Source organism: Notamacropus eugenii, chromosome 5 (assembly GCF_028372415.1).
Source record: "Notamacropus eugenii isolate mMacEug1 chromosome 5, mMacEug1.pri_v2, whole genome shotgun sequence".
Classification (NCBI taxonomy): domain Eukaryota; kingdom Metazoa; phylum Chordata; class Mammalia; order Diprotodontia; family Macropodidae; genus Notamacropus; species Notamacropus eugenii.
Window position 1 is genome coordinate 280246995 of NC_092876.1, and position 27171 is coordinate 280274165.

The window sequence follows — 27171 nt, forward strand, 5'->3', positions numbered from 1 at the left end:
GGGCGGGATCAGTGGGGGCACCATACCCGCCCACCCAGTCTAGACCCATTCGATCTCACACGCCTTTGTCCCCTGCGCCTTCCTTGGTCCGACGGTCGCCCTTGCCCACCTGGGCACCGGGGCGCTTTGGTGCTGCGTGTTCTCGTTGGCTCACTCCTCTATTTCCCCCCCACTTCAGCGCCATCTGCGATCCAGTGCAGTTCTATTTAATCCTACAACCATTTATTAAGTACCTATTGTGTGTATTGCAGGGACCGCAAGACCAGCCCAGCAGGTCTCTGCGGCCGAGGAAGCGGGGGAAGACGCGTGTTCGGCAGCTACAGTCGGCTTAAGACTTTAGAGAACCGAGGCACAGTGAGCGTAAGCGGAACCTGGAGACCGTTTATACAACCACCACCATACTGTGAAGAGAAACGACTTCTAAAGTGCTTAGCGCAGTGCCTGGCACTTACATGCTTCTTGTCGTAAAAGGCTTGGGAACTGATCAACAGAATGACCCCCCCATAATTCAGGGGTCTCATGCAGACATGCTCCCCCCTCCTGACAGAGATGTGATGGACTCACAGTGCATCACGCACACCACATATCACGTAGCCAATGCAGGAATCTATTTTGCTTAACTATATATGTTCATAGCGGGGGTTTTGTTTCTTCTTACTTTGGGAAGGGAGAGAGAAAAGATGGATCTTTGTTTTCAAATAACATTTATTTTTCTTAAGAAGGACTTTATGTAGAAAGTCAGCATATTTTAAAATTTTTTCACAGGTCTGGGGACTGTGGCTAGAAGCTCACGGAAGCTCACGGAATCTCCGCCTGGGGTCGAAACAAAGAAGTACTTGTGCTGTGTTACACGGTGACTGCCACTCATTTCACTCCTTAAGGCTTTCGGGGGAGCCATCAGCCAATCTCGGCTGCAAAAGAAAGGAATCTATTCTGCTGCACACGCCTCGTAGGGGCAAGATTCGGAACAACTGACACGTCCGGGAAAAGTGCCTACCGGACCGTCATCATCCAGGCCGGAAGAAGGAATGCTCCTGCTACCCCCAAGGTTTAGCAGATCCAAGTGGTCTGGGCCTTGCCCTTCGTCCATTCTTCCCTGGAGGATCCGCGTGTCGACTTTGAAAGGACCGACGGACCAGAGAGAAGTCGCCCGACCGGCGGGCGATCCCTGATGGGAAGCGCAGTAAGCGGCTTCTCCCGGCGGGTCTCCGGCCACAGCGGCGCTGCCTGAGGTTGGCCGCTAGATGTCACCACAGGCGCGCTTCCCGAAACCACCGATGCGCCGGCCTGGCTGCCCAGAGGGGCTGCGACCCCTCTAGGCTCTCGGAACCGCGCCGAGGAAGCCTCGGACCGGTGGGTGAGGCGGCCGCCCCAAGGAGGCTGGCCGGAGTTGTCACGAGGTCAAACGCGAAGGCGAGGAGATCTCGCGACGGCTCCTCTCAAAGACTGTCCGCCCGGCCGCCGCCTGAGCTGGAGGCTCCTGCCGTCGTTGGGCCTGGGGAGGGGCTGAATCCGGCGCTCTCGGCCCCCAAGTCCTCTCCAAATGGAGGAGACGGATTCGGAAGGACTGCAGGTAATCCACCGGGCCCGGAGAGGCTAGAGAGACCCCCCCCCCACCAGGCGTGACAACCCGGGAGGACGCCTTGTCTCCATGGCAACCCCTCGGTCTCCATAGCAACACAGGGCCCGCCCCCCCCGCGGTGCTTCCGGAGAGACGCGTCCTACCTGGGGAGGGGGGATGCACTTAGGAGTTCAGGATGGGCCTGAGGGAATGGGATTCCTCCTCCCGTTGGGGCTCCAGCGGGAGACTTCTTCCCTATTACCCCCAGAGATGACCCCAGGACAGAGAGGGGGACTAGGAACCCCTTCAACCTTGAGCCGCTCCCGGCAGCCCTGGGGGGACGAGCTGAGCCAGAGGACATCTCTGTGGAAGCCCCCGGGCTGGGATGAGCGGGTCTTACAGGTTTCTGAAGCGACATTGCTGGTACAGGGGCTCCCCTTGATGGCCCTCCTGGCTTGCAGCGGAGGGGGGAGGGGATGGGGGAGGACCCGCCTCATCATTGCTCTTTTTGCACAGACCAAGGTGGTTGAGAACCAGCCGTACGATGAGAGTCTAGAGATCAATGACTCAGAAGAGGTGGCGAGCATTTATACTCCCACCCCGCGGCACCAAGGTAGGGAAAGAGCGCTTCTTCTCCACTGCAGAACGAGGGGGCTCAGGGGCGCTCTCCAGACTTACAGTGTTTGAACCTAGAACCCCGTTATTTCACATGTCAGCAGTCTCCTTCTTCCCACCAGCAAAGTGAGGGAGGGAACTAATCCTCCCAAATTTTAGTCTGCTTTGGCGCTCCTGTGGCAAGTCTAAGCCCTGCTTAGCTTTCTTTTTAATTAGATTTTGTTGTTTTAATTAACAGGAATTTGTTTTCTCTCCCTCCTACCTTTCTCCCCCATTGGAAAAGAAAAAAGGACAACAATCTCCTTATAACATAAAATACGTATAAGCAAGCAAAACAAATTCTCATATTGATCATATCCAGTCCCTTATTTCTACATGTGTAGTTACCATCTGTCTGTTAGAAGATAAGTAGCATTCCTCATCATGAGTCCTCTGGAATTAAGAATAACCATGAATTGATTAGATCATAAGTCTTTCAAAATTATTTGTTTTTACAGTGTTGTTATTGTATAAATTGTTTTCCTGGCTCTGTTTACCTCACTCTCATCAATTTAACAAGACTTCCTATATTTCTCTTAATCGTTTGTTACTGCACAATAGTATTCCATTGCATTTGTATGTTATAATTTGTTCAGCTATTCCCCAACTGCTTAGCTTTCCAGACCCTCTAACAGTTGACCTCAACCTACCTATCTAGCCTTGAATTATCACTGCTCTCAAACAGGTACCTTCTTTTTCTTACCCATTACTGCCCGTATGCCATCTTTGCTTTCCATTGGGCAAATCATGTAACCTCCTTGGACATCAGCATCTTCATCAGTAAAATGAGGAAGTTGAACTAGAAGATCTTAATGTCCCATCCATGTGACTCTTGTTCCCCTTGTCTTCTCCTTGACCTTTGCTGATTCAAATCCTACTTATACAAGAAGGCCGAGGTCAAGTCCTTCCTCATTGGTGAGACCTTGCTTGACTACTTTAGTTTTCAGAGAGCCCTTGGAGTCATCAGATCTGGACTTGAATCCTGACTTTGACTCTTACTAGCTGGATGGTCCTCGGAGAGAGCAGTTAACTTCTCTGAGCCTCAGTTTCTTTATTGGTAAAACAGGAAATTTTTACTACCTACATCACAGAATGAGGAAAGTGCTTTGTAAACCCATATGGGGGAAGTTGCTCTCTGCCTCTGTATTTCTACCACTTTTATAGTTTGTACCACACAAATCAGGACTTGATTAGATGCTATTTTGTGCCTGTCATATTCAACAGCAGCAGGCATTTAAGTACCTCTGATATGCAAAATTCTAAGTGAGGCACAAGGAATGCCAAGATCAAAAATAATGCAGTCTTTGACCTCTGGGAGCTGGGAGAGAGGCAACATGTGCACACGTGGCAAGTGAAGAGGGCAGAGGAGAAATTCAGAAAAAGTGGTGTAGGACGATTTAAGGAGGTCAGAACACTTTCATTTATGAAAAGAAATTTGAGGTGAAATTAGGGTAGGCTACTTCCAGTTGTGTGCAGAATACCTAGATGATGGAGGAGATGAAGAGTTTAGCCAGAATTATCTTTGCCCTCTTAGGCCTTAAAGTTTAGTTGCTTCCCCAGTTAGGATAAGGCTTATATCTTATTCTGTTACCTCACAACATGAGTGTTACTGTGTCATATGTAGTATATTATTGTATATTTCTTCATTTTTTGTATCTTTTATTAAGAGAGGCAGAAGTGTTATAGTGGATAGAGTACTGGGTCAGAGTCAGGAGTTCTTGGGATTCAGATCCTGCCTCTGATGCTTTCCAGCTTTATGACCCTTGGCAAGTCACTTAACTTTTCTCAGCCTCAGGCAACTTTATGATTTTAAATTACAGGCAGATTACCAACAGTATCCAATCTGGAGTTAGTTTCCACACTATCAAGTAAGATTTTATTAATGCAGTTTGTTTTTTATACCACATTTACTAATAGAGTAACCTTCCCACTCTCCTAATATAAATAAAAAATAATTAAGTAAAACCTGCTAGTGCAGTAGTTGTGACCAGTATAGTATATAACATTCTTTACCCACTTTCACTACTAAAATTGATGTGTTCCAACACCAGTTATATGAAACCAGTATCAGTGGTTGCATTTGATCTGGGTTCTATTGTCTTTTATCACTGCCTTTATTTATATTATTATAGTCAGTGTTTATATTGTTCTCTTGATTCTGATTTATTCATATGTTTTCTCCTGTTTCTCTCCAGATTCCTCAAACTCATTGTTCTTTATTATTGGGCCAATGTCCAGTTGATGTGCCATATACATTGTTTCCAATTTTTTGCCACAGCAAACTGTGGCATTTTGTGTTTAATAATAGTCTCCCATATAGAATGAAATCAAATAAATATATTTGAGTTGTTAATCCAAGTGCATTTTTATGTCTTCTACATACTGTCTCTTTCAATCACTAGTCAGGAATATAGTACTCTAATTCTATTTAAGCAGGTTCTTTTTTCCTTAAAGTCCCTTTATTCTTATTTGTTCTAACCTTTGTATGTATTCTTTACACTTTAAAAAAGAGATATTTCCTTTTTAGAAGCTGCAGGATGCATTTTAATTCATTAATTTTTCATGTGATCTTGAAACTAAATGATAATTCATTATTTTATTAACAAAATTAACAAAAACAGGTACTCATTAACTTATTGAAGAGTGTTCCATTTCCACTTAAGCAGATTAATTGCAGATATTTCAGGGATATTTTTTCAAAGCTATACTAGAAAAAAACATAACTACCACTCAAAAACACAGATGTTTCCATTGTCTTATTTTAAATAGATTAGCAGTTAGAGTGAATTAAAATTTTTTGTTGCTATTTTAGTTATAAATGGGTAATTAGTTAAAAAGAAAGAAAGCAAACTATTTTAGTCAGGTCAACATAAGAAACTTAGATTATAGATTATTGTTAAATTACAGCATTAATTTAGTTTTTACCTTTTTTAGTTTTAGACTAGAAAATACAATGAAATTATCTAACTTATTCAGTTCTCATTGATTTCTTAATTTAAAGTGAATTAGTTCAAAGAAAAAAGGACTCATTACCCATAGAAAAAAATTACTGCCAAAGAAAGGACCGATCAAATGTGATAGGATGTCTCGCCCTCCCATCTTATATGTAGCATGAGCACTGGAACTACTCGCCCGCTCTTCCACACATTGTGTAGACAATCTGGGTCCCTCAGAGGCCAGCTACCAATTCTCTCAAGAATTATGGGTGACCCTAATGGGATGAAGAGTTTCTGATACTGTAGCTCACAAGTTCCTACCAGTGCTTTTCTCATTGATTATCAGTTGTTACCACTTAGCTAGCCAGAGTTAATTAGCTACTTCTCTGTTATCTCCAGATCTTTTCACCTCCCTCTTACCAGAACTCTGTCCTCTACCTATTCTACCCTTGACCCTCCTGGTTCTGATAAGTAAGATTTTGCCTTTCTGGCTGGAGCCCAGGCCTTCACACCATTTCCCTGCTGCTTTCTCACCATGCCTAGACATGTGCCTCTCTCACCTCCACCATTCTCCTCTGTATTTGTTTTATTTCCTCATTGAAATATAAACCCCAGGAGGGCAGAGACTATTTTGATTGCTTGTATTTATATCCTTAGTCCTTAGCACAGTGCCCGGCACACATCAAGCATTTAATAAGTGTTCTAAAGATTTGGCGTTTTTGTTGGTTACTTAAGTGGGGGTGAGGTGATTGATGAAATGGCCTCACACACACCCTCTTCAATCCTTACATGGATAACGAAACTGTCTCATAGCTGTGGGAAGAGCTTGGAATTAGGCTGTGAGATTAGAATCTAAGTGTTATGCCTTACTAGTCCAGTAGAAAGGTAAAATAGTATCATAGATTTATATTTAAAATATTCAACCGTGCCTTAGATTTATAATAGCAAAAAGTATGTAGTACTTTAAAGTTTGCAAAGCATGCTATCTCATTTGATTCTCACAACAATTCTGAGTTTTGTACCACTAACCTGATTTTACAAACAAGGAAAGTTAAGGTTGTCCATGATCGACACAGTAACAATGGGAGATGGGATTTAAGCATTTCTTTCTTAACTCTAAGATTCAATGTAATTTTCATTATACCGTGCTGCTTCTCTGACTTTTCTTTTTTTAAATCATTATGGGTTTTTTTTTTCAGTCAACAAAAATCTGCCTTCTTTCCCTAAACCTAAGTTTGCCCCCAATAATTGAGAAGGAAGTAAAAACAGAACCCTTGTTACAAATATATGTAGTCAGGCAGAATAAATTTTCTCATTGACCAAGTCCAAAATATACATATACATATACAAACATATACAGAGAGATATACACATGCACACATGTGTATCTATACATGCATGCATGTATACACACATGTATATATCAACATGTATGTACACACATATACATATATGCATGTATATGTCTTGTTCTGTACTCTCAGTACTTCATCTTTCTATCAGGAGGTAGGTAGCATGTTTCATCATTAATCCTCTTCAATTGGGGTTGATTGTTATACTGATCTGAAAGTTGTTTTATCTTTACTACAACGTTGTCTTTGTATAAATTGTTCCCCTGGTTCTGTTCATTTCACTCTGCATCAGTCCATGAGTCTTCTCAGGTTTCTCTGTAACCATCCTCTTCATCATGTCTTACAGTATAATAGTATTCCATCACCATCATGTGCTTATTCATCCATTCCCTACTCCCCCCCACAACATTCCCATTCTTTGCCAACTCAAAAAGCGTTATAAATATTTTTATACATTTTAGAGTTTGATTTCCTCAGGATTAATCCCTTAATCTATCCTCCCTTTAATTCCCCCTTTTCCCCTTTCCCTCTTATTTTTCTGTTGAGTAAAACATATTTTTGTACTCAACTTTGTGTGTGTTTATGTGTATTTTTCCTTCCTTTACCAGTTCAGATGAGGGGAAAGTTCAAGTGTCAGCCACTCCCCCTCCCCTCCCCTCCTTTTTTGTATAAATGTCTTCTTGAGCTTCCTGATTGTGAGATAATTTTCCCTAAGTTTTCTCTGCCCCACCCCCAGTATATCTCCCCTCTACTTTTCCATCCTTCTTTTACAATCATCAAGACTTAACAGAATCATTCCCAGGATTTGTCTGACCAGACTCTCTTTATGACCCCTGATGATGATAGGGAACACATTTAAGTACTTTACCCTTCTTTAGACCTTTATCATTGTTCATTCCTCTTTACCTTTTTATGTTTCTCTTCACTCCTATGTTTGAACTGCAGAGTTTCTACACAGCTCTGTTATTTTCATAAGGATGCTTGGAAGTCCTCAGTTTCATTAAAAATCCATTTTTCCCCTTGTAGCATTATACTCAGTTTTGCTGGGTTATTAATATAATATAATAAGTTAGTCTTGGAGATATTTGCCTTCTGGAATATGGTATTCCAGATTATCTGTGCTTTTATAGTTGTGGCTGCTAAATTGTATGTGATTGTTATTGTGGGTCCTCAGTACTTGAATTCTTTCTTTCTGACTGGTTGCAGTATTTTTCTTTGACCTGGAAGCTCTGGATTTTGATGTTTATGGCAGTTTTCATTTTGGGGTTTCTTTCAGGAGGTAACTGGTGAGTTCTTTCTATATTTACTCTGCCCTTTGGTTCTAAGAGATCTGGGCTATTTTCTTTTAAGATTTCTTGAAATATGATGGCTTATTGGATTTGGGTTGTTTGGGTTTTTTTTTTGTCATGGCATTTAGGCAGTCCAATGATTCTTAAAGTTTTTCTTCTCAATCTATTTTCTGAGTCAGTTATTTTTGGTATGAGATGTCTTACATCTATTTTTTTCAGGCTCTTGACTTTGTTTTTAATATTTTCTTCTCTCATAGTCATTGACTTCTATTTAGTTCATTATAATTTTCAGGGAGTTTCATACCTCTTGTACCAGGCTTTTTTATCTCTCTTTCCATTTCTTTCCCTTATAGCTGCCCTTTCTTTCCCATTTTTTTCTTGAAGTGATCTCATTTCACTTATAAAAACAATTTTGAACTCTTTATTTTTAACTTTTACTTCATCTCATCGAGGAATTCTAATTAAATTTTTGCCAAAATTGTGTTTTTTCTTGAGACTTTGCTTGTTGATGCTTTAGTCATTCTCTTCTGGGACTTGAATGTTCCAGTCACTACAGTTTATGGTGGGATTCTCTTTTTTGTTTGCTCATTCTTCCAGGCTATTCTTAACTTAACATTTTATCTTGGACTGAGCTCTGTGCATATCTGAAGAGACTGGAAGGAAGGTCTGAACTGGTCCTGTTGCTTCTTTCTTAGGAATATTGAGTGTTGTGTTCTAGGATCTTGGGACAGCTCAGACTTGGGACCTACAAGATTTCAGTGCATCCAGATGGGTCTGAACAAAGGTAAAGTCTGATTGCTGCGCCCCGCCTTGTCTGAGTTCTGTCATTTTTTTTCTTGGGTTTGGGTCTGAGTAACAGTAGACTTCTGCTGGACTCAGCCCCTGGCAGCCACCTGGGAAGCTTTGCTTTTTCAGAGTGCTAGGACTACAGGTTCTCGTTTGGTCTGAAATTTTACCCGGATTATTCCTCTGCAGGCTTCAGACTGGAATGGAGGTGGGAACTACCTCACTGTGCTCCTAAGGTCTGAACAACACTGCTACTGATTGCTTCTGAATTTGTTCTTTTCTCAGTATATATGTCAGTAAACAGAAAAGATAGGGAAGGAGGAAGGGGAGAGCAGGCGTATCAACCCTGTCAGTCCACCCTGAATCTCCTACTCAGCGCCAGTTTGAACCTGTCCCTGTCACAGTGCCCCATATTGGTTGGGGCCCCTGCTTGCCATGCTACACAGACTCTCTCTGGACACTGTTGTGCTCCCTGTGGGGTATACTCCATACTAGTCCCTGTCCCCAGCATCCACAGATCTCTCTGTCTTCTTTTGCCAATCTGAAGCAGAAAAATGATTCATTGTGACTTTTTCTTGGATTTCCCTCTCCGGACTTGGTCTGGTACATTTTCTACATATGTTTGGAGGAGTTCAAGGAAAGAAGTCTTCATTGTACTGATGCTATTCTGATGCCTTTGTAACTTTTCAGAGCTTCAATAATAATTCATATTTATATAGTGCTTTAAGATGGTGATGTAAAAGGCTCTAGAAAAGCCAAATTATGCCCAGAGTGCTCTAACAGAGTTCTAAAAGTGTACCAGATGGAGCATTGATAAAAAAAAAGAAATATCAATAAACTTCCCCATATAGGACAAAACTCCATAAGAAGACTGCCAGAAACCCTTATACACTCTGAGGGAGATAAGCCAGGGGAAACGGAGCCACAGTTCCTGGGAAGCCTGCGCCATAACCACAGCTGGTGATGGGGATAGTGTAGCTGGTGAGCCACCCGTGCCAGAGTTGTAGTAGGACACAAGGCCAGTAAATCAGCCAAACAGCACAAGCTCTGGGGGTCTTGTAGGAAGCCTACAATCAGTCCAATTTATGGTAACTTATTGGAGTTTATTAGGGCCACTGTAGGGGATAGAGCCAACTTTTGGTTGGGAATTATGCAAGAAGAAAGAGATAAAGATCAGACCAAGGCCAAAACTTGCATTGAACAACCCAGAAATGAACCACTCCAGAAGCAAAAGATTCTGGCAAACAGTGAAGGCTAGCCTTAGCTACCCCATCCAGAAAAACAGCCACAGTGGCAGCTAAACTGCAGAAGTGACAGGGCCAAGCAGGGCTTGTCTACATCATTCAAGAGAGTGGGAGAGAACAGAGTCTTTTGCTCCTAGGGTTTTTGTTTGTTTGTTTCCTTTTTTGCCATTTGCTTTTTTACTTTAAAAAGTTAAAAAAAAAAAGTACACTTCATTCCCCTCCCTGAATCATTCAATATAACAAATAGTATTTTAAATAATACTTTATTTTCCTGCCAATTACACATAAAGACAATTTTTGACATTTTTTAAAAATTTTGAATTCCAAATTTTCTACACCTCCCAAAAGAAAACCCTGAGACAGTAAGCAATTTAATATAGGTTCAAGGGTGAGGAACCTGCAACCTCGAGGCCACATGTATCCTTCTAGGTCCTTGGGCATGGCCTTTTGACTGAGTCTCAGTTTTGCAGAACAAATCTTTTTATTAAGGGGATTTGTTCTGTGAAGTTTGGATTCAGTCAAAGGGCTGCAGTTGAGGAGCTAGAGGCCACATGTGGCCTCAGGCTACAGGTTCCCCAACCCTGGGTTATACATTTACAGTCATGCAAAGCATGATGTGAAAAAGGATGCAGACCCCCCCCCAAAAAAACAACACACAAAAAATAAAGTGAAGAATAGTATGCGTTCAGATTCCATCAGTTTTTTCTCTGGAGGTAGATCATGAGTCCTTTGGAATTACCTTGGATCATTGTATTACAGAGAATAGTTAGGTCATTCATAGTTGATCATCTTATAATATTGCTATTACAGGGTTGTCCTGGTTCTGCTCACTTCACTCTGCCTCACTTCATACAGGTTTCTCCAGGTTTGTCAGAAACCATCCTGCTTATCATTTCTTATAGTACAATAGTATTCCATCATCAGTCATTCACAGTTCTTCATTATAAAATATTGCTGTTATTGTGTACAATGTTCTCCTGGTTCTGTTCACTTCATTTTGTATCAGTTCATGTCTTTCCAGGTTTTTCTGAAGTCAGCCTGCTCATTATTTCTTATAGTATAATAGCATTCCATTACAATCATATGCCACAACTTATTTGGCCTTTCCCCAGTTGATGGGCATCCCCTCAATTTCTAGTTCTTTACCACTACAAAAAGACCTGTTATATTTTTGTACAAATACGTCCTTTTCCCTTTTCATAAATATTTGATTGATACATTGAACAAGTCTAAAAATATGTGCAATGTTTAATACTTATGGATTTCTCTTCTCCACAAAGGGTAGATTGAGAGTATCTTCCCTTATGTCTTCTTCCAAGTTGAGCTTGATTTTCATAATTTTGTTAATTCAGTTTTGATTTTTTTTGGATATATGGTTCTTTCCATTTACATTGTTACATTCATCGTATATATTGTTTTCTTGGCTCTGCTTATTTCAGTCTGCATCAGTTCATGTTGATCTTTCCATACTTCTCTATATTCATCACATACACTTCTAACAGCACAGTAGTATCCTAGCAGCTAGGTGACTCAGGAGAGTCAGGAAGACATAAGTTCAAATCTGGCCTCAGACATTTAGTAGCTGTGTGATCATAGCTAAGTTATTTAACCTCTGTCTTAATCCACTGAAGAAGGAGATAGCAAACAAATCCAGTACCTTTACCAAGAAAACCACATGGACAGTATTGGTGTGTTATGATTCACAGCATCACAAAGAGTCAGGTATGTCTGAACAACCACAATATGCCATTACATTCATGTTCCGCAGTTTGTTTAGCATTCCTCAATTGATGGGCATGTACTTTGTTTCCAGAACTTTGTTATCACAAAGAGTGTTCTATAAATATTTTGGTATTGATGGGAACTTTATTCTTATCCATAGCTTCCTTGGGGGATCAGCTCAGTAAATTGAATCTCTGGTTCAAAGGGTATGGATATCTTAGTCACTTGATTAGCATAATTCTAAATTGCTTTCCAAAATGCTTGTACCGTTTCATAGCTCCACCAACAATACGTTAGTGTACCTGTCATTCTACAATTCTCAAAATTGACTGTTACCATTTTTGTCATCTTTGTTAATTTGCAGAGTGGAAGGTGAAACCTTAGGGTTGTTTTGATGTGCATTTTTCTTCTTATTATTGATCGGAAGCATTCTTTCATATGGTTGTGAATTATTTGCAGTTCTTTTAAGAACTATTTGTTTATATCCCTTGAGCACTTATTTTTGGGGGAACAGCTATTAGTCATATATACATGTATGCATATATATGTATATGTATGTTTTCAACCATGGGGGAACAGCTATTAGTCATATATATATATGTATGCATATATATGTATATGTATGTTTTCAACCCTGCTATCAAATGCTTTCAATGAGAATGAACACGGCATCAAGGTCAACTACTGTACCGATGCTAAGTTCTTCAATTTGAAAAGGTAACAAGCCAAGACCAAAGTTGAGGAAGTATTGGTACATGATTTTCTGTTTGCAGATGATTGTGCACTCAGTACAGCCTCTAAAGCTGAGATGCAACAAAGTATGGATCATTTCTCTGCTGCCTGTGCTAATTTTGGCCTAATAATTAACACCAAGAAAACGCAGATGCTCCATCAGCCACCACCATACCATCCATATGTGGAACCATCGATTACAGCAAATGGAGAAGTTTTGAATGCTATGGATAAGTTCACTTACCTTGGTAGTGTGCTTTCCAGGGATGTACACATTGATAATGAGGTTGATGTATACGTTGCCATAGCTAGCTCAGTGTTTGGAAGGCTCCAAAGAAAAGTTTGGGAGGAAAGAGGTATTAGACTGACTACCAAACTGAAGGTCAACAGAGATGTTGTGTTGACTTCATTGATGTATGCCTGTGAAACATGGACAGTTTATCAGCGCCATGCCAGGAAACTGAATTCTTCCATTTTAACCATCTTCCATCTTCTTAGGAAGATTCTGAGGATCATTTGGCAGGATAAGATACCAGACACTGAAGTTTTTGCTTGAACTGAACTACCAAGCATTCAAACTATGCTTCAGAGAGCGCAGCTCTGAAGGGCTGGCTATGTCGTTCAAATGCAAAATGTGTACTTGCCAAAAAAACTATTTTATGGAGAACTCACATGGGGCAGGCAGTCACATGGTGGTCAGAAGAAGCCATACAAGGACACTCTCAAGGTCTCTCTCAGGAACTTTGGATTTGACTGTGCAACATGGGAGACACTGGCACAGGACGCTCAGCATGGCGTGCCCACATAAGAAAAGGTGCTGTGCTCTTTGAGCAAAGCAGAATTGAGACAGCACAAAGTAAACGCAGGATGCACAAATTTGGGATATTCACCCCAAATATTCACAAGGACTATCTGTGCCCAACCTGTGGTAGAGCATTCTAAACTCCTGTTGGTCTGATCAGCCAGTCGGACACACTGAAATATCACTTTATCATGGTGATGTCATTTTGGTCCTCTTAAAACGGAGGACAACAACCAAGCAATATATGTATGTATATATACATATAAATTGTCTACATGTCTTAGATACTAAACCTTTACCAAAGAAATTTGATACAAAGACTTTTTCCCCCATTTGACCATTTCCTTTCTTATTCTGGATGAATTAATTAGTCTGTGCAGAAGCTTTTCAGTTTCGTGTAATAATAGTTATCAATTTTTTCTTTTGTAATTGCCTCTATCTCTTATTTGGTTAAGAGTACCTCTACTACCCATAGCTCTGAGAGGCATATGATCTGCTTCTTTTCCACTTTTTGTGGTAGTCTGATCATTAATATTAAGCTTGCATATCCATTTAGAGTGTATTATGGAATATGGTGTAAGGTGTTGGTCTAAGCCTAATTCCTACCAGACTGCTTTCCTGTTTTCCCAGTACTTTTTGTCAAATAGGGAGTTTCTTTCTGGGCAATTTATGTTTTCCATTTTATCAAACTCTGGGTTATTGAGTCCTGTTGTTTCTGATTCTCCTTTGTCTAATCCAGTCCATTAATAAAGCTCTGTTTTTTTTAACCAGTATCAGATGGTTTTGATAACTGTTGCTATATAATGTAGTTTGAGGCCTGGAAGTGCCCTTCCCTCTTCATTCCTATTTTTTCCCCATAATTCATTTAATGTTCTAGACCTTTTTTTCCGCAAGTGAATCTTGTTATTATTTTACCAAGTTCTATGAAGTATTTTCTTGGTAATTTGATTGGTATAGCAATAAAAGTAAAAATTAACTTTGGAAATATTGTCATTTTCATTATATTGGCATAGCCTAGCCACGAGCACTGATTCTTCCATCTGTTTAAGTTCTTTATTTCTTTAAAGAGCATTTTGTAATTGTAAAAGCACAAGTCTCTTATGTGCTTAAGTTGATTGATCCTGATATTTATGCATTTTGTAGTTATTTGGAATGGGATTTCCCTTTCTATTTTTGCTTCTTGGGTTTTGTTGTTATTATATAGAAGTATTGTTGATTTTTGAGGGTTTATTTGGCAGCCTGAAACTTTGCTGAAGCTGTTGTTTCATTTAGTATCTTTGTTTAGTCCCTAGTATTTTTCAAGTATACCATCACACCATCAGCAAATAGAGATCGTTTTGTCTCCTCTTTACCTATCTTTATACCTTCAATTTGCTGTAATTTTCAGAACTATATCAAATTATAGTGAGAAGAGTAGACATCCTTACTTCACTTCCCATCTTTATTCCATGGTGACTGAATCTTAATATATATTAAGGGAGATGGTGTCATGGAAAGGATGGATTTTAAAGTATCTTTACTTCCCTTATTTTTAGGACTTCCTCGGTCTGCACGTCTCCCTCCCAAAACCATGGCTGACAACAGCAGTGATGAATACGAAGAGGAGAGCAACAAGGTGCGTGCTAACTCGCAGCTTATGTTGTGGGAGGTAACACCAATATATTTGTCAGCATTTATTGATTGCCCTATTGAGGTAGGGTAGGGAATCAGAGGTAAAGTGCCTTGAAAAGAGGATTTTTAAAAAAATCTAATTATGGGAAAGGAAAGCCTAAAATTACAGCTAAATTTCTGGCAAAAAATTTCCTACAGTTTGAACAAAAGAAAAGGACTTGCTATTTCCTTCATTTGGAGGAATATGTGAAGATAACCTTACTCGATGGAAAAGTTCTTTAACATGAAGCCATTGAGCCCAGATACCTCTTTGTGTATTATACTTAGAGTATAGAAAATTATTATATTCAGATTCCAAGAAGACAGAAGAATATCAAGTTTCTCTTGAAGATAGAGAAGCAGCAGAAGGATAGATCTACCCTGTGATTTGATTCAACTTTAGGCACTGGGGACAACCCTACTTAAACAATTTATGTATTTATGTTTAACAAATCCCCAATGTTTATTGTTAATGCCTCCATTGAGCAGGTTATACAGAATAAAGAATTTTTGCTACAAGAAACTTTTAGCAACATGTCATTTCAAAAGCAGATTTCATAAAATTACAGAGAGGAGAAAATTCAGTATAGGTTCAAGATGGTCCCACCATCTGCTTGAACTTCAAGGGATGTATGGCAACAGTATAGCCATGAAACCATAATTTTTAATTTTTTGGTTTGGGTTTTACATTTATTAGATTTGTGGTACTATGAAGACATTTGGGATTTTTTTTTTTTTTTACTATTTTTTAAAAATATTTAATTTATTTTTCAATTCTCAACATTCACCTCCACAAGAATTTGAACTCAAAATTTTCTCCCCATCCCTTTCCACCACCACCTCCCAGCCCAGGAGAGAATGCACACCATCTACCTCTTCCTCCAGTCTGCCCCCTCTTCTTTTTTTTTCTTTTTTTTTTTTTTTTTTTTTTTTTGGGGAATTTTTTAAAATTGCAATCAAAAGGCACATTTTAGACATTCTTCTGTTGCTTAGAAAGTCACCAGGTCTTTCTTGCTCTGAAATCTGGTATCTATCACAAGTGCTAGTACAAATTCAAGGACTCAGATAAAGCACATAAGTTTGGAGGGATGGACACCAGAGAAATGACCAGGTTTTCTAAGAGAGTCACCCACATTTTTGGATTACCTTCCTTCCTCTTGTCTTTTAACACTAAAGGAACATTTTAGGCTCTGTTATCTTTCCAATGCAATGTGCACCCTGAAGCATCTTAGAGTGTCTGTTTTTAGTAGTTCTAAAAACAGCAGAACCAATTTTCCTTAAAGTGTCCCCTTCCCCAACCCTGAACTTGTTATCTATGTAACTAAGAGAAAATTTAGCAAGTTAAGAGGTAGGAGAAATATGTTAGAATGTTCTAAGTAAGTATAAAGCACTGGGGCATAGTAACAGAATGGACTCTACTGTGCCATTAGCTGTCATGCAAGTCTCATGAATTAGAATTAGAATATTAGAATAAGCCTTAGTTAGTAAATGTATAATGAATGTTATTTCTGTTTTTATCATTTATAAAGGAAAACCAAACCTAAAGCAGTTTTTATGTTGTTTTGTAACATATGTCACAATTTTATATGCCAATAGGTACTTCACAATCAAAGAAACAGATTAAGTAATTAAAAACAGACTGGAGCCATACAGCAGTTAACCTCAATATAAGCCTACGGAAACCGAGATTTCAAAACCTACTTTTAAAGGGGGCTATTTGAATGGTCATCCCTCAGGTCCCGAGGGAGGGCATCCCACAGCCCCCAGGCCACAGAGGCAAAGACTCGGACCCTGCCCCTCCTGCCCCTGCAAGCCCCAAGCGCCACCACGCCCCTTCCCGTGGACCTGAGAGGGTGGGATGGTATATAGGGAGCCAGAAGCTCAGAAAGGTAGGTGGCAATGCCAAGGAGCAAACAATCTCTGATGTTGGGATAGAGCATTTAAGTTTGTGCATTCAGCTACTTAAGGGGAGAGAAAAGGGAAGTATGCATAGGGTAATAAGCACCTCATCTAGAAGGGAAATAGCTAAACAAGTGATTGAATGAAAAAAATCTACATTTTCTGGAACTGCTGGTCAGGATTCAGATGCAGGATTGACTAACGTAAAATAAAATTTACATGGAGCTCTTGGAAGCTTCTGAATAACAAATGTGGATGATAGAATCTTTGCCCCAGCCCCACACCCCAGCAAAGGAATGGAAAATAGCAGTGAAAAGTGGGGACCCTAGTTAGGGCAGGGGACAGAGCAGAACCTGAGTCTTTCCTTCAGCCCTCTAAAGGGAGTGCTTTCCTTCCCCTGTTGATTTGGTGTTGGGAGGTTGGTGGTTAGAGGGAGGAGAGAGAGAAGTGAGTACCATAAGACCTTTGCTGCAAGTACCCTGATCTTCTCTCCGTCTGCTCCTACTCAGGAGAAGAAAAAGGCAACTCAGATAGCCACTCAGCGTGGTTTCAGTGAGAATGAGGATGAAGATGAAGATGATGATTCATCTGAAACTGACTCTGATGAAGATGATGATGATGAAGAGCATGGTGCCCCTTTGGAAGGGTAAGGAAAGACTCCCTATTGCTAATACCCAAGCCAAAGGAAAATATCTTCTCGAAATTATTGTGCCTTCACATCTTCAAGACCTGGGAAGACATCAGGTTAAAGGTGTGGACAGAAGATCCATAAAACATAGAGTACAAAGGAAAAAACCAAAAGGTTTAGAAAGGGAAACAAATAGGCAATTTTGTTGCTACCTTATTAAATTTAACATATACTTTTAAGTAAAACAGATTGCACATAATCCTCTTTTTCATTCTTTGTAGTTGGTGTGTCTATTTGTTTATAACTATTAAATTCATAATAAGACAATTTTAAAATTAAAAAAGACCAATAGTACACACAGTTAAGTGTGAGAATATGGAGAAATAATTTTATGAAATTGAAAAATTATAGTCCAAAAATAATTTCTACTTGGCCTTATAATGGAACCTCTTGTTGTTTTTTTAAAAAAGGTATATTTTAGTTTTTATTAAAAGGAATTTGCAATCCCTAAGAACACAACTACTGACAGTGAATTGATTCAGAAGCATATTTCATAAAGGGGAGAAAGCCAGCTTGTCATTAACTCTTCACTGTGGATGATTAACAGAACAATAATCCATATGGGAACCATGGAAACTGTCTGTAACAACTAACTATAGGCAAACAAAACAAATCAACATGTAAACATAATAGCCATGCCTGAAGTATATGTCTCATTCTGCACATATAGTCCATCACCTCTCTGCCAAGAGACAGAAGGCATGTTTCATCAGCTGCTGAGTCAGTCTTAGAGCAGCCTTACAAACCCAGCCAAGAATGGAAGGACCAGGTGAAGCGGAGGCTAGGTTAGGAGTCCAGTGCTTTGTAGTTGGAGCAGCATATCACACCATTCGTCCCTGTCAGTCTTGAATATCTTGTTCTTTCCTTCAGTGCCTATGACCCTGCAGATTATGAGCATTTACCAGTCTCTGCTGAGATTAAAGAGCTCTTCCAGTATATCACTAGGTAAGTAGCTGGTTTATCACCAGATTCCTCCCCATTCCTAAGGAGTTCATTCTTCCAAAGCAGCGGGGTTCTCAATCTTTTTTATGTCTTGGACTCCTTTGGTAGTCTGGTGAAATCGATGGACCCCTTCACAAAACAATATTTTTAATGTATGTAGTTAATAAATAAGATCACAAAGGACACCAGTTATATTATGTATTATTAATGTACAGTTATCAAAATATTTTCAGGTTAAGAACCCCTTTTCTAAAATTTTATGATTTACTAATGACAGTTAACTGCTTATGTTGACTTCTCTACCCTGCTTTGATGGTGTCTCTTAGGTACACACCCCAACTGATTGATCTGGACCACAAACTGAAGCCTTTCATTCCAGACTTCATCCCAGCTGTTGGGGACATTGATGCGTTCTTAAAGGTACAGTCCAAAAATCTCTTCCATTTTGTCCATCTCTTCCCTCCCATCTAGTCAATAATAATTATTTTGGTAGCTTAAGGTTCAGAAGCCTAAATCTCCTATCCCTGTCTTCATTTGCTAATCAAGCTATTTTTCTTCCACCACTCAGATTGATCTCAAAATCCATGTCTCCTAGAAACCAACCTAAATTGACCTAACAGGAACTAATAATTTTCCTGATTCTGTTTTGACTAGAATTAGAATGTTTTTAGCTGTTTCCTTTGGTACACACACTATATTTCAGTAATGGTCAAAGTGACCTTCATTTATCTTTGCTGTTCACCTCAAATTTCACTGATTGCTGATATATAATTCTATATGTAGATATATGTGTATAGTGTTTGTACATATATAGATATATAAATATATGTACATATATACACACATTCATATCCTACTTTTGTTATGTTTATGTCTTTTACTTATATATACATATTATTGAGTGTGTGTTAAATTGTAAACCTACATACAGAGTAGGGATTGTGTATGTGTAGTTCTCTCTATATAATATCTTCAGTAGAACCATACAAAAACAGTCTGTGACTTGATGATATGTGCTTGATAACAATGATGATAACCTGCCATAGTCTTTTTCCATCAACTTTTTGAAAATAGCCAGATATGTTTACCCCCTATGCCTGTTGGCTAGTTGCCATCCCTTCTTCTTCTCTACATCAGGTACCACGTCCTGATGGGAAGCCTGACAACCTTGGCTTATTGGTCTTGGATGAACCATCTACAAAGCAGTCTGATCCTACAGTGCTTTCCCTTTGGTTGACAGAGAATTCCAAGCAGCACAACATCACAGTAAGGCACAATCCTAGAAGGGTGTATTGTTAAGATATTTTTTGCTTTAATTTGAAGATCTTTCCCATTCATTAATAGGCCCATATGACTTGCTTAAATCACATGGAAGCCTAAGTCACATGTGGTAGGAGGAATGGGTGGAACAGGAAGAGTGAGCAGAACTGGGAGGAAGTTGGTGAGAGAGTTAGGGCAAAGGAGAGAGAGGATACAGGCAGGCACAGCTAGTCTTGTGAGTTTGTTTGTGGGAAGCAGGGTCAGGGGGAGGCTTGGGAGTAGCGTTGTCCCTTGCAGTGATAATGTGATTTGACTTCTTGGTTACTATGATAGATTTGGTTTTTTGGTGTTGGGATTTGACTTTGTGGTGTCTGAATAGATGTTTTTCTTCTGCCTTCTACATGGAGAGTTATACTTTGAGATTCAGAACTATGCCGGCATACTCATAGTCGCCCTCGGTGCTGCGAATATTGCCTTGGCCATACAAAGGGTTCCCAGCCCACAGTGGTGAGGGATTGAAAGCCCAGTGGGCATTCACAGAATTGACTGACAGCTCCTAGGTTGGTTAGCACTGACTCCAACAAGCATCTCTAGAAGGTATCCTATGAATTTACTTCAGCTGCTGACACATTTACCTTTTCAACAGCTGCCCTATTTTTGAAATATAGCTGTAGGAGAGATGAATTAGCCCCTTATTACTCAGCAAAAATTGTGGCTTTGAAGGGGACAGCTATCATCTATAACTTCAAAATTTCCCTTCTTTTTATAGCAACAAATGAAGGTGAAGAGCCTAGAAGATGCAGAAAAGAATCCCAAAGCTATTGACACATGGATAGAGAGCATCTCAGAGCTCCACCGTTCCAAGCCCCCAGCCACTGTCCACTATACCAGGTCAGAATTCTCTTTCCTTCCCAAAACAGTCTTCTGGCAATCCCCATACCTTTATGCAGTGTGGGCATGGGGTTCAAACAGCTCAATTCAGTAGATATTTATTAAGTACCAACTATGTGCCAGGCATCAAAGAACACTAACCAAAGCCAACTGACACAACAGTCTGATCAAATTTCCATATCTGTAGTCGCCTAAACCTCTGCTGAGGGAAGAAAGGCATGGTGTTTTTTTGACTTACAATTCATTTTAATTTTTTTAATTAACAAAAATATTTTTCTCTACCATCTCCTCTCCGCCCCCCCAAATAGGGAAAAAACTTTTGTAACAAATATGCAAACAAAAAGATATTTTAAAAATTGCACATTGGCCATGTCCTCTGTGTGTGTGTGTATGTGTGTGTGTGTGTGTGTGTGTGTGTGTGTGTATGTCTGTCTGTCTGTCTGTGTGTATGCCCATAGATACATATGTTTCATTCTGTACCATGACTATCACCTCTCTATCAAGAAGGCTGGATAGCATATTTCATCATTAGTCCTCTGGAATCAAGGTTGGTCATTGCATTGATCAGAGTTCTTAAGTCTTCCAAAGTTATTTGTCTTTATAATGTTCTTATTATTGTATAAATTGTTCTTCTGGTTCTGCTCATCTCACCTCAGTTCATACAAGTCTTCCAAGCGTTCTCTGAAACCATCCACGTCATTATTTCTTATAGCACATTAACATTCCATTCTATTCATAGAGCATCATTTGTTTAGCTATTCCCAATTGATGGGCATCCCCTCAGTTTCCAATTCTTTGCCACCATAAAAAGAGCTGCTACAAATATTTCTGTACATATGGAACCTTTTCCTCTTTCTTTGCTCTCTTTGAGATACAGACCTAGTAGTTGTATCTCTGGGTCAGAGGGTTTGATAGCTTTTTGGGCATAGTTTAAAATTGTTTTCCAGAGTGGCAGGACCAGTTCACATCTCCACCAACTGTGCATTAATGCACGTTTTCCCACAGCTCCTATGCCTGTTAACACTTTCCTTTTTGTCATTTCTGCCAATCTGATGGTTGTAAACTGATGAACTCACATTCTGATAGTGGAAGGAGAGTGCGCATATAGAAGTTTTCACATGCAAGTCAGATAGAAAGTACAGATAGAGTCATACAGAGTACAGCAGCAAAGCAGACAGTGACATATCATCTTCACTGGTGTTTCCACTGTATCATTTTCTGATGTTGAATCATCTGACAGTGCCAACTTGATGGTGAGAATTTTTTGGGGGGGGGTCCTCAGTAGCTGTGGCTATAGTACCTGCAGAAGCAGTTGCCAAGCCACATTTCTAAAGGGGTTGCTTCCCAAAATGATGACTTCTGGGCTGGGCTGAAGGCAGGAACTGATCTAGGGGTGCTCTTGGGCCTCCCTACCTGTTAGTGCCAATTGGTTAGCTTTTGGTGGAAAGGAAGAGAGGACCCTTCTCTACAATAACTGTTCCCCTAAAGGATGGCTGGAAGTCCCAGGCTAAAAAAGCAAGGCCATTGATCTAGAGGGCACTCCTATTCCTAAGGCTTTCGGATACAGGGTTATGGGCTAAGTATGTTGGAACTGAAGAGGAGATTGCGGTCAAGTTAGCAGTGGTAGTTTTCCTTGCTTCAAACATCCTGCCTGCTGTTTCTTCCTTAGGGTGTCCCATTGCCTCAGCTTTTTTGATCTCCCTAGTTATCAGTGGTCTTTCCTTCCTCAAGTTATTTTTTATTTACTTATTAACTTTAGATGTTATAAACGTGTTGGTGGAATGTAAACTTGAGGGGAAGGGATCCTATTTTTCTTTTTGTTTTTGTATGCCTAGAACCTAGCACATAGTAACTGCTTAATAAATGCTTGTTGAACTGAATTAAATTAACATTGGAAGCAACACTTAGTTCTTCTTCAAATCTTGGGCAAGATGAGTATGTTTCCATTTGAGAAATTTTTCTTTGGGTTAGAGCAAAGAGTAGTATTGAAAGGGGAAGATTGCTGATAGCTTTTTCTTCTGTGAGACACACATCTGATGTCATCAGTCTATACATCCTATTGACATTTGTCTTTGCCCTTCCAGGCCCATGCCAGACATTGACACTTTGATGCAAGAGTGGTCCCCAGAATTTGAGGAGCTTTTAGGCAAGGTGGGTAAAATCATAATGCACTAAGGGAATGGGATATGTGCTGACAAGACTGTATTTGCTCAGGAGTATTGTTATTTTAGATTCATTAAAGGAGGGAGTCTTGAAAAAACACTTCTGTGAAGTGCTTAGATAGAAAGATGGAGAGCCAGCGAAGTAGTGGTTAGAGAAGTAGGAGTAGAGGCCAGGGGTGGGGGACCTGTGGCCTCTAGGCCACATGTGGCCCTCTAGATTCTCAAGTATGGCCTTTTGACTGAGTCCAAGTTTTACAGAACAAATCTTTTTTTTTTTTAAGGGGATTTGTTCTGTGAAGTTTGGATTCAGTCAATGGGCTATACTTGAGGACTTAGAGGGCCGCATGTGGCCTGAAGGCCACAGGTTCCCCGCACCTGGGATAGATCCTACTCCACAGGAGACTGTGGTGTCTCTGAAACCAAGAGGCAGGAGAATATCAGCAGTGCGCATAGCTACAGAGAGGTCGATGAGGATAAGGACTGAAACAGAGCCATTGGAATTAGCTGTTAGGAGGTCACTGGCCATCTCTGAGAGAGGCTTCAGGCCCTCAACTCATCTTCCTCCTCCCATTCTGTTTCCAGGTGAGCCTGCCCACAGCTGACATTGATTGTAGCCTGGCAGAATACATTGATATGATTTGTGGTAAGTTCCCACTGGCCTCTCACTCCAGTTTCTGTAGCTTTCGCTTTTCCTATACCAGAATTTCAGAAATTTCCAACCCTTAATGAAGGGGCTAGTGCTACCTGTGGAGAATAGCATCTCCAGACTGTTGTCTGTTACCTTTTGTGTCATTTAGAGCTGAGCCTAGATGCTGTTCGGTCAAAAAACAGTGATTCCTTCCCTGTACCCTGCCTTGCCCTGCCCCAGCCTCTGAAATCCATTGTTTCTGGAGTCACAGAAATCATGAAATGGTTAAGTTCTTTCAAGATATATGGAATGTTCCCCTCCAGGAAGAAGAATGAATGTCCTGGAACATAAATAAATGAAAAAAAATTACCTATCAAGTGCCTATTATGTTCCAGGTTTGGTGCTTGATGTTAGGGATACAGAGTCAAAAGTGAGACAGTCCTGCCTTTAAGAGACTTACAGTGTAATAAGGGGAGACAGCACATAAAAGAGAGTGGTGTCCAGAGAAAGGAGATAGGATAGGATCTGGAGAGTCACAGGAATGTAGAATGGAGCTAAAGGGTAATTGACTGTCACATCTTCACCAGAAGCCATTATAGTATTAATATAATCACTATTCTCAGAGCAGGAAGTGGAAAGCTGGGGGTAAGACATAGAAACGAGTGTACTTGTCGGGGGGTCAGGTGGCACAATGGCCGGATGGATGTGAAGGGTCACCTAGAGCTGGGAGGATATACTAGGTTAGGTGAGTTTGTGCTTACTCTCCAGACAGTACAGCTCTGATGCCCATGGCATACACCCACCTCGAGTAGGATTTCAGAGCTGGGTGAATTAACTCCCCTAGCAAGGGGACATGATCTCTGGAGTTCTGGTCCAGAGGATGCTGTTGCAGATCAGGACAGGGAGGTATCATCCATGTAGATGCAGGTCATTGTCTGGGATAAGTAGATAAATATCCTGTGACTTCCAGAATTGAGTTTGATCCTATTCCCAGCGATTTTTTTATTTTAGCTATCCTCGACATTCCTGTCTACAAGAGCCGGATTCAGTCCCTTCACCTGCTGTTTTCCCTCTACTCTGAGTTCAAGAACTCCCAGGTAAGCATAGCACTAAGAACCAGCTTGATACTATTGTGGGGAGACCTACAAGGCAGCAAAGACCCAGCACTTCATATACAGTCATCTCTATAAGAATTTGCTATAGCAGTAGAGGATAACTCTGTGCGGTGACATCTACACATCTAGACCCAGCCTAGTAATTAATCCAAAGACAACAGAACAGAGAACAGCCAAGGAGGAATGGCTTTAGAGGAAAGGGGAAGAAACTAGAGGAGGTGTGGAGCATTAGGAAAGTTTAGCGAGAAGTCAGAGAGCTCTTGCAGACGCAGAAAAACAAGTGATAGATGCTGAAACAAGGCAGGAAGTAAAAAAGGAGTTCCTTTGGAGCAAACCTCTGGCTGATTTTATAAGACATCACCCAAGAATTATTTTGGGAATGAACTGATGAGTTACTGGCATATCTCTAATATTCTCCACTTTCTCCTTCCTTAGCATTTCAAAGCCTTGGCTGAAGGAAAGAAAGCAGCCACTCCTCCTTCCAATCCCACCTCCCAAGCTGGAGATGCAGAGACATTAACCTTCAGCTGAGCCCCCACAAGTCTCTCTGTCTCAAACCTCACACCTGGATCCTTCATCCCCCCAGCTGAGAAGGGGAAGTTGATCTCAGCCAAACTCGAATCTTTGCCATGGGCCATACTTCTATTCAAGGAGAGATCATTCCCTTCTTATTGCCCTCTCGCAACTCAGGGAGAGGTCAGAGAGCACTGCAGACATTTGTTAAAAAGTGCTTACCTATCTTAGCCTCTGTTTTAACCGCATCTCAGATTCCTTCCCCCAGGACGTGGGTATTTCTAGCACACTATGGGGTTTGAGTTAGAAGGATATTCCAGGCACTCTGGAATTTCAGAAACACTAAGGAGTACAGGTTGGGGGAGATGAGGAAACCTAATAGTTCTCAATTTGGAACAGGAAGGACCTGTTATCTTTTTACTCATGGGGTTTATTGGCATAGAAATTAAAAATCAAATATTTTATCCGTTAGCCTTTTTTTGTGTTTTAGGAAAGAGGAAATGTTGACTGATGACTACGAAATTTGATGTGTACTAAAGGCATTAAAGTTAGTAGCAGTTTAAGTAAATCTTTTCAATCCAACCTGGTACCCTCATTTTTTCTAAGTGAAGGCTATTGATAGCTACATCCTCAAATTCTGCAACAATTTTTTCTGTTTGTACTTTTGAATCCAGTATGTCAGGTCCAGGAGTACAACCCCCAAGTTGTGAACTTGCTGTTCACCAGGGGGGGAACCTCTGATATTAAGTCTGATGGAAAGGAAGGGAGCACATATGTATGAGAAGAAAATGTTCCTTGAGGCTTCTATGAAAATTAGGAGATGATTCCAGGCTATCAATTTTTAGATCCCCTATCCCCTTGGGTAGAGATGAGGCCAAGCAGCCATTTACTCAGTTTTTGTGGCTGGACTAATGTATCAGCCTCTCATATGATCTCCCTGTTCCAATTTATCTAACATATAATTATAAGAATAATCTTTAGTTGAGTCCCTATTACCTGCTTGCTTTGTGATCTTTGAACAGATCACTTAATTGTTAATATTTCTCAGTTCTTCCTTCAGTCAAATGAGGAAATAATTCCTAATCTACCCATCTTGTAGGATTAGCAGTGAGAAGGAAAATGAAATATTAGAACAAACTTTTCATTATCATACATACACATTCCATTTCAATAAGCATTAAACATATCTACTACTCAATCCAGTAAATATTTATTAAACACCATGTGCCAGACCCTCATGGGATAAAATAAAAAAAAAGACAGTTCCTGCCTTCCAGGATCTTACTTTCCCACAGGTGAAGACAGTACACAAAAGGAAGCTGAAAAGGGGGTGAGGGAGGGAGGGATATGATGTTTATGGAGTCACTAGTGGAAAATGAAGTCACCCGGAAAGTGCTGAGCCCTCTACAAAGGAGGCTTTGGGAGGAGTTTATTGCTTTATCTTCTAGCCCTCCTGTCAGAAAAGGGCGGCAACTGGGAGACAGAAGGTGTTAGGTATCGAAAACTCAGTCTGCAGAGTGATCCACTTGTCCAGGGAGAGGGGTGGTATCTCCTGGCATCTTGACACTAACGTGATAAGGGGATCCCTCTCATCAGTCTATCTCATTACTGCCCAACTTGGCCTTTGCTTTTGTCAAGCTAAGTTGATTTCAGTTGTCAGAGCTGGAACAGACAGAGTTCACATCAAAACTCATTTTGCCACAAGGAAACAGAGGTAAAGGTACAAATTCTCTCAAATCCTAGTTCTTTCTATTACACCAGCATGCACACTTCATGCATTCCCACCTCTGAGCTTTTATGAAAGCCACTTCCCCTGATTAAAATGTTCTCTCTTCTCTGCTGATCCATAACCCTCTTTTAAAATACTTCCATGCTTCCATTACTTATGGTCCTATTGATGAGGCAGCATAGTACAGTAATGAGTGATCAATTTTGAGTCAGAGGACATGAGTTTCAGTCTCAGAATTGTTACTTATCAGCTAGCTGTGTAACCCTAAGCAGGTCACTTTGCCTCTCCGTTAAATGTCTCAGTTTCTTCAGTTGTAAAATGAGGGGGTTGGATTAGATTTTATTTAAATTCCTTTTTAGCTCTAAATAAGGGTATACTCCACAATAGTGCTGATTACAATCCTGCATCTTCCTAGCCTGTGCAGTTCTTGTCCGTACCCTTATCGAAATCAGCTGTTGGAAGCCTACCCCACATTCTGGGGACCTTTCTCGAAGTAATTTTTAACATTTTGTTGGTACCAGTGCAACATTCAGGTTGTCCCTCACTGTTAATATGAACAGGGTGACCTTCTGTGGCATACATTTTCTGAATGATACCTTTTACCTCAAAGGTTTTA

The 27171-nt window shown here is 40.4% G+C and overlaps 1 protein-coding gene across 8 annotated transcripts; it reads left to right on the top strand.

Annotated features, from left to right (window-relative positions):
• The first annotated feature begins 18 nt into the window (after window positions 1-18).
• On the top strand, window positions 19-25408 carry IFT46 (intraflagellar transport 46). Of its 8 annotated transcripts, XM_072613065.1 has the most exons (14): window positions 59-360; window positions 766-1573; window positions 2078-2174; window positions 14614-14693; window positions 16465-16617; window positions 17137-17273; window positions 18186-18260; window positions 18584-18677; window positions 19395-19523; window positions 20287-20408; window positions 22493-22559; window positions 23153-23213; window positions 24210-24295; window positions 24749-25408. In XM_072613065.1, the coding sequence occupies exons 2-14, from the start codon at window positions 1544-1546 to the stop codon at window positions 24842-24844; spliced, it is 1227 nt and encodes a 408-aa protein (XP_072469166.1). In that variant the 5' UTR covers window positions 59-360; window positions 766-1543; the 3' UTR covers window positions 24845-25408. The 8 variants fall into 8 exon arrangements, with proteins under 8 accessions (XP_072469168.1, XP_072469166.1, XP_072469164.1 ...); XM_072613067.1 differs by lacking the exon at window positions 16465-16617 and having other exon boundaries at window positions 19-360; XM_072613063.1 differs by having other exon boundaries at window positions 59-1573.
• Window positions 25409-27171: the final 1763 nt, after the last annotated feature.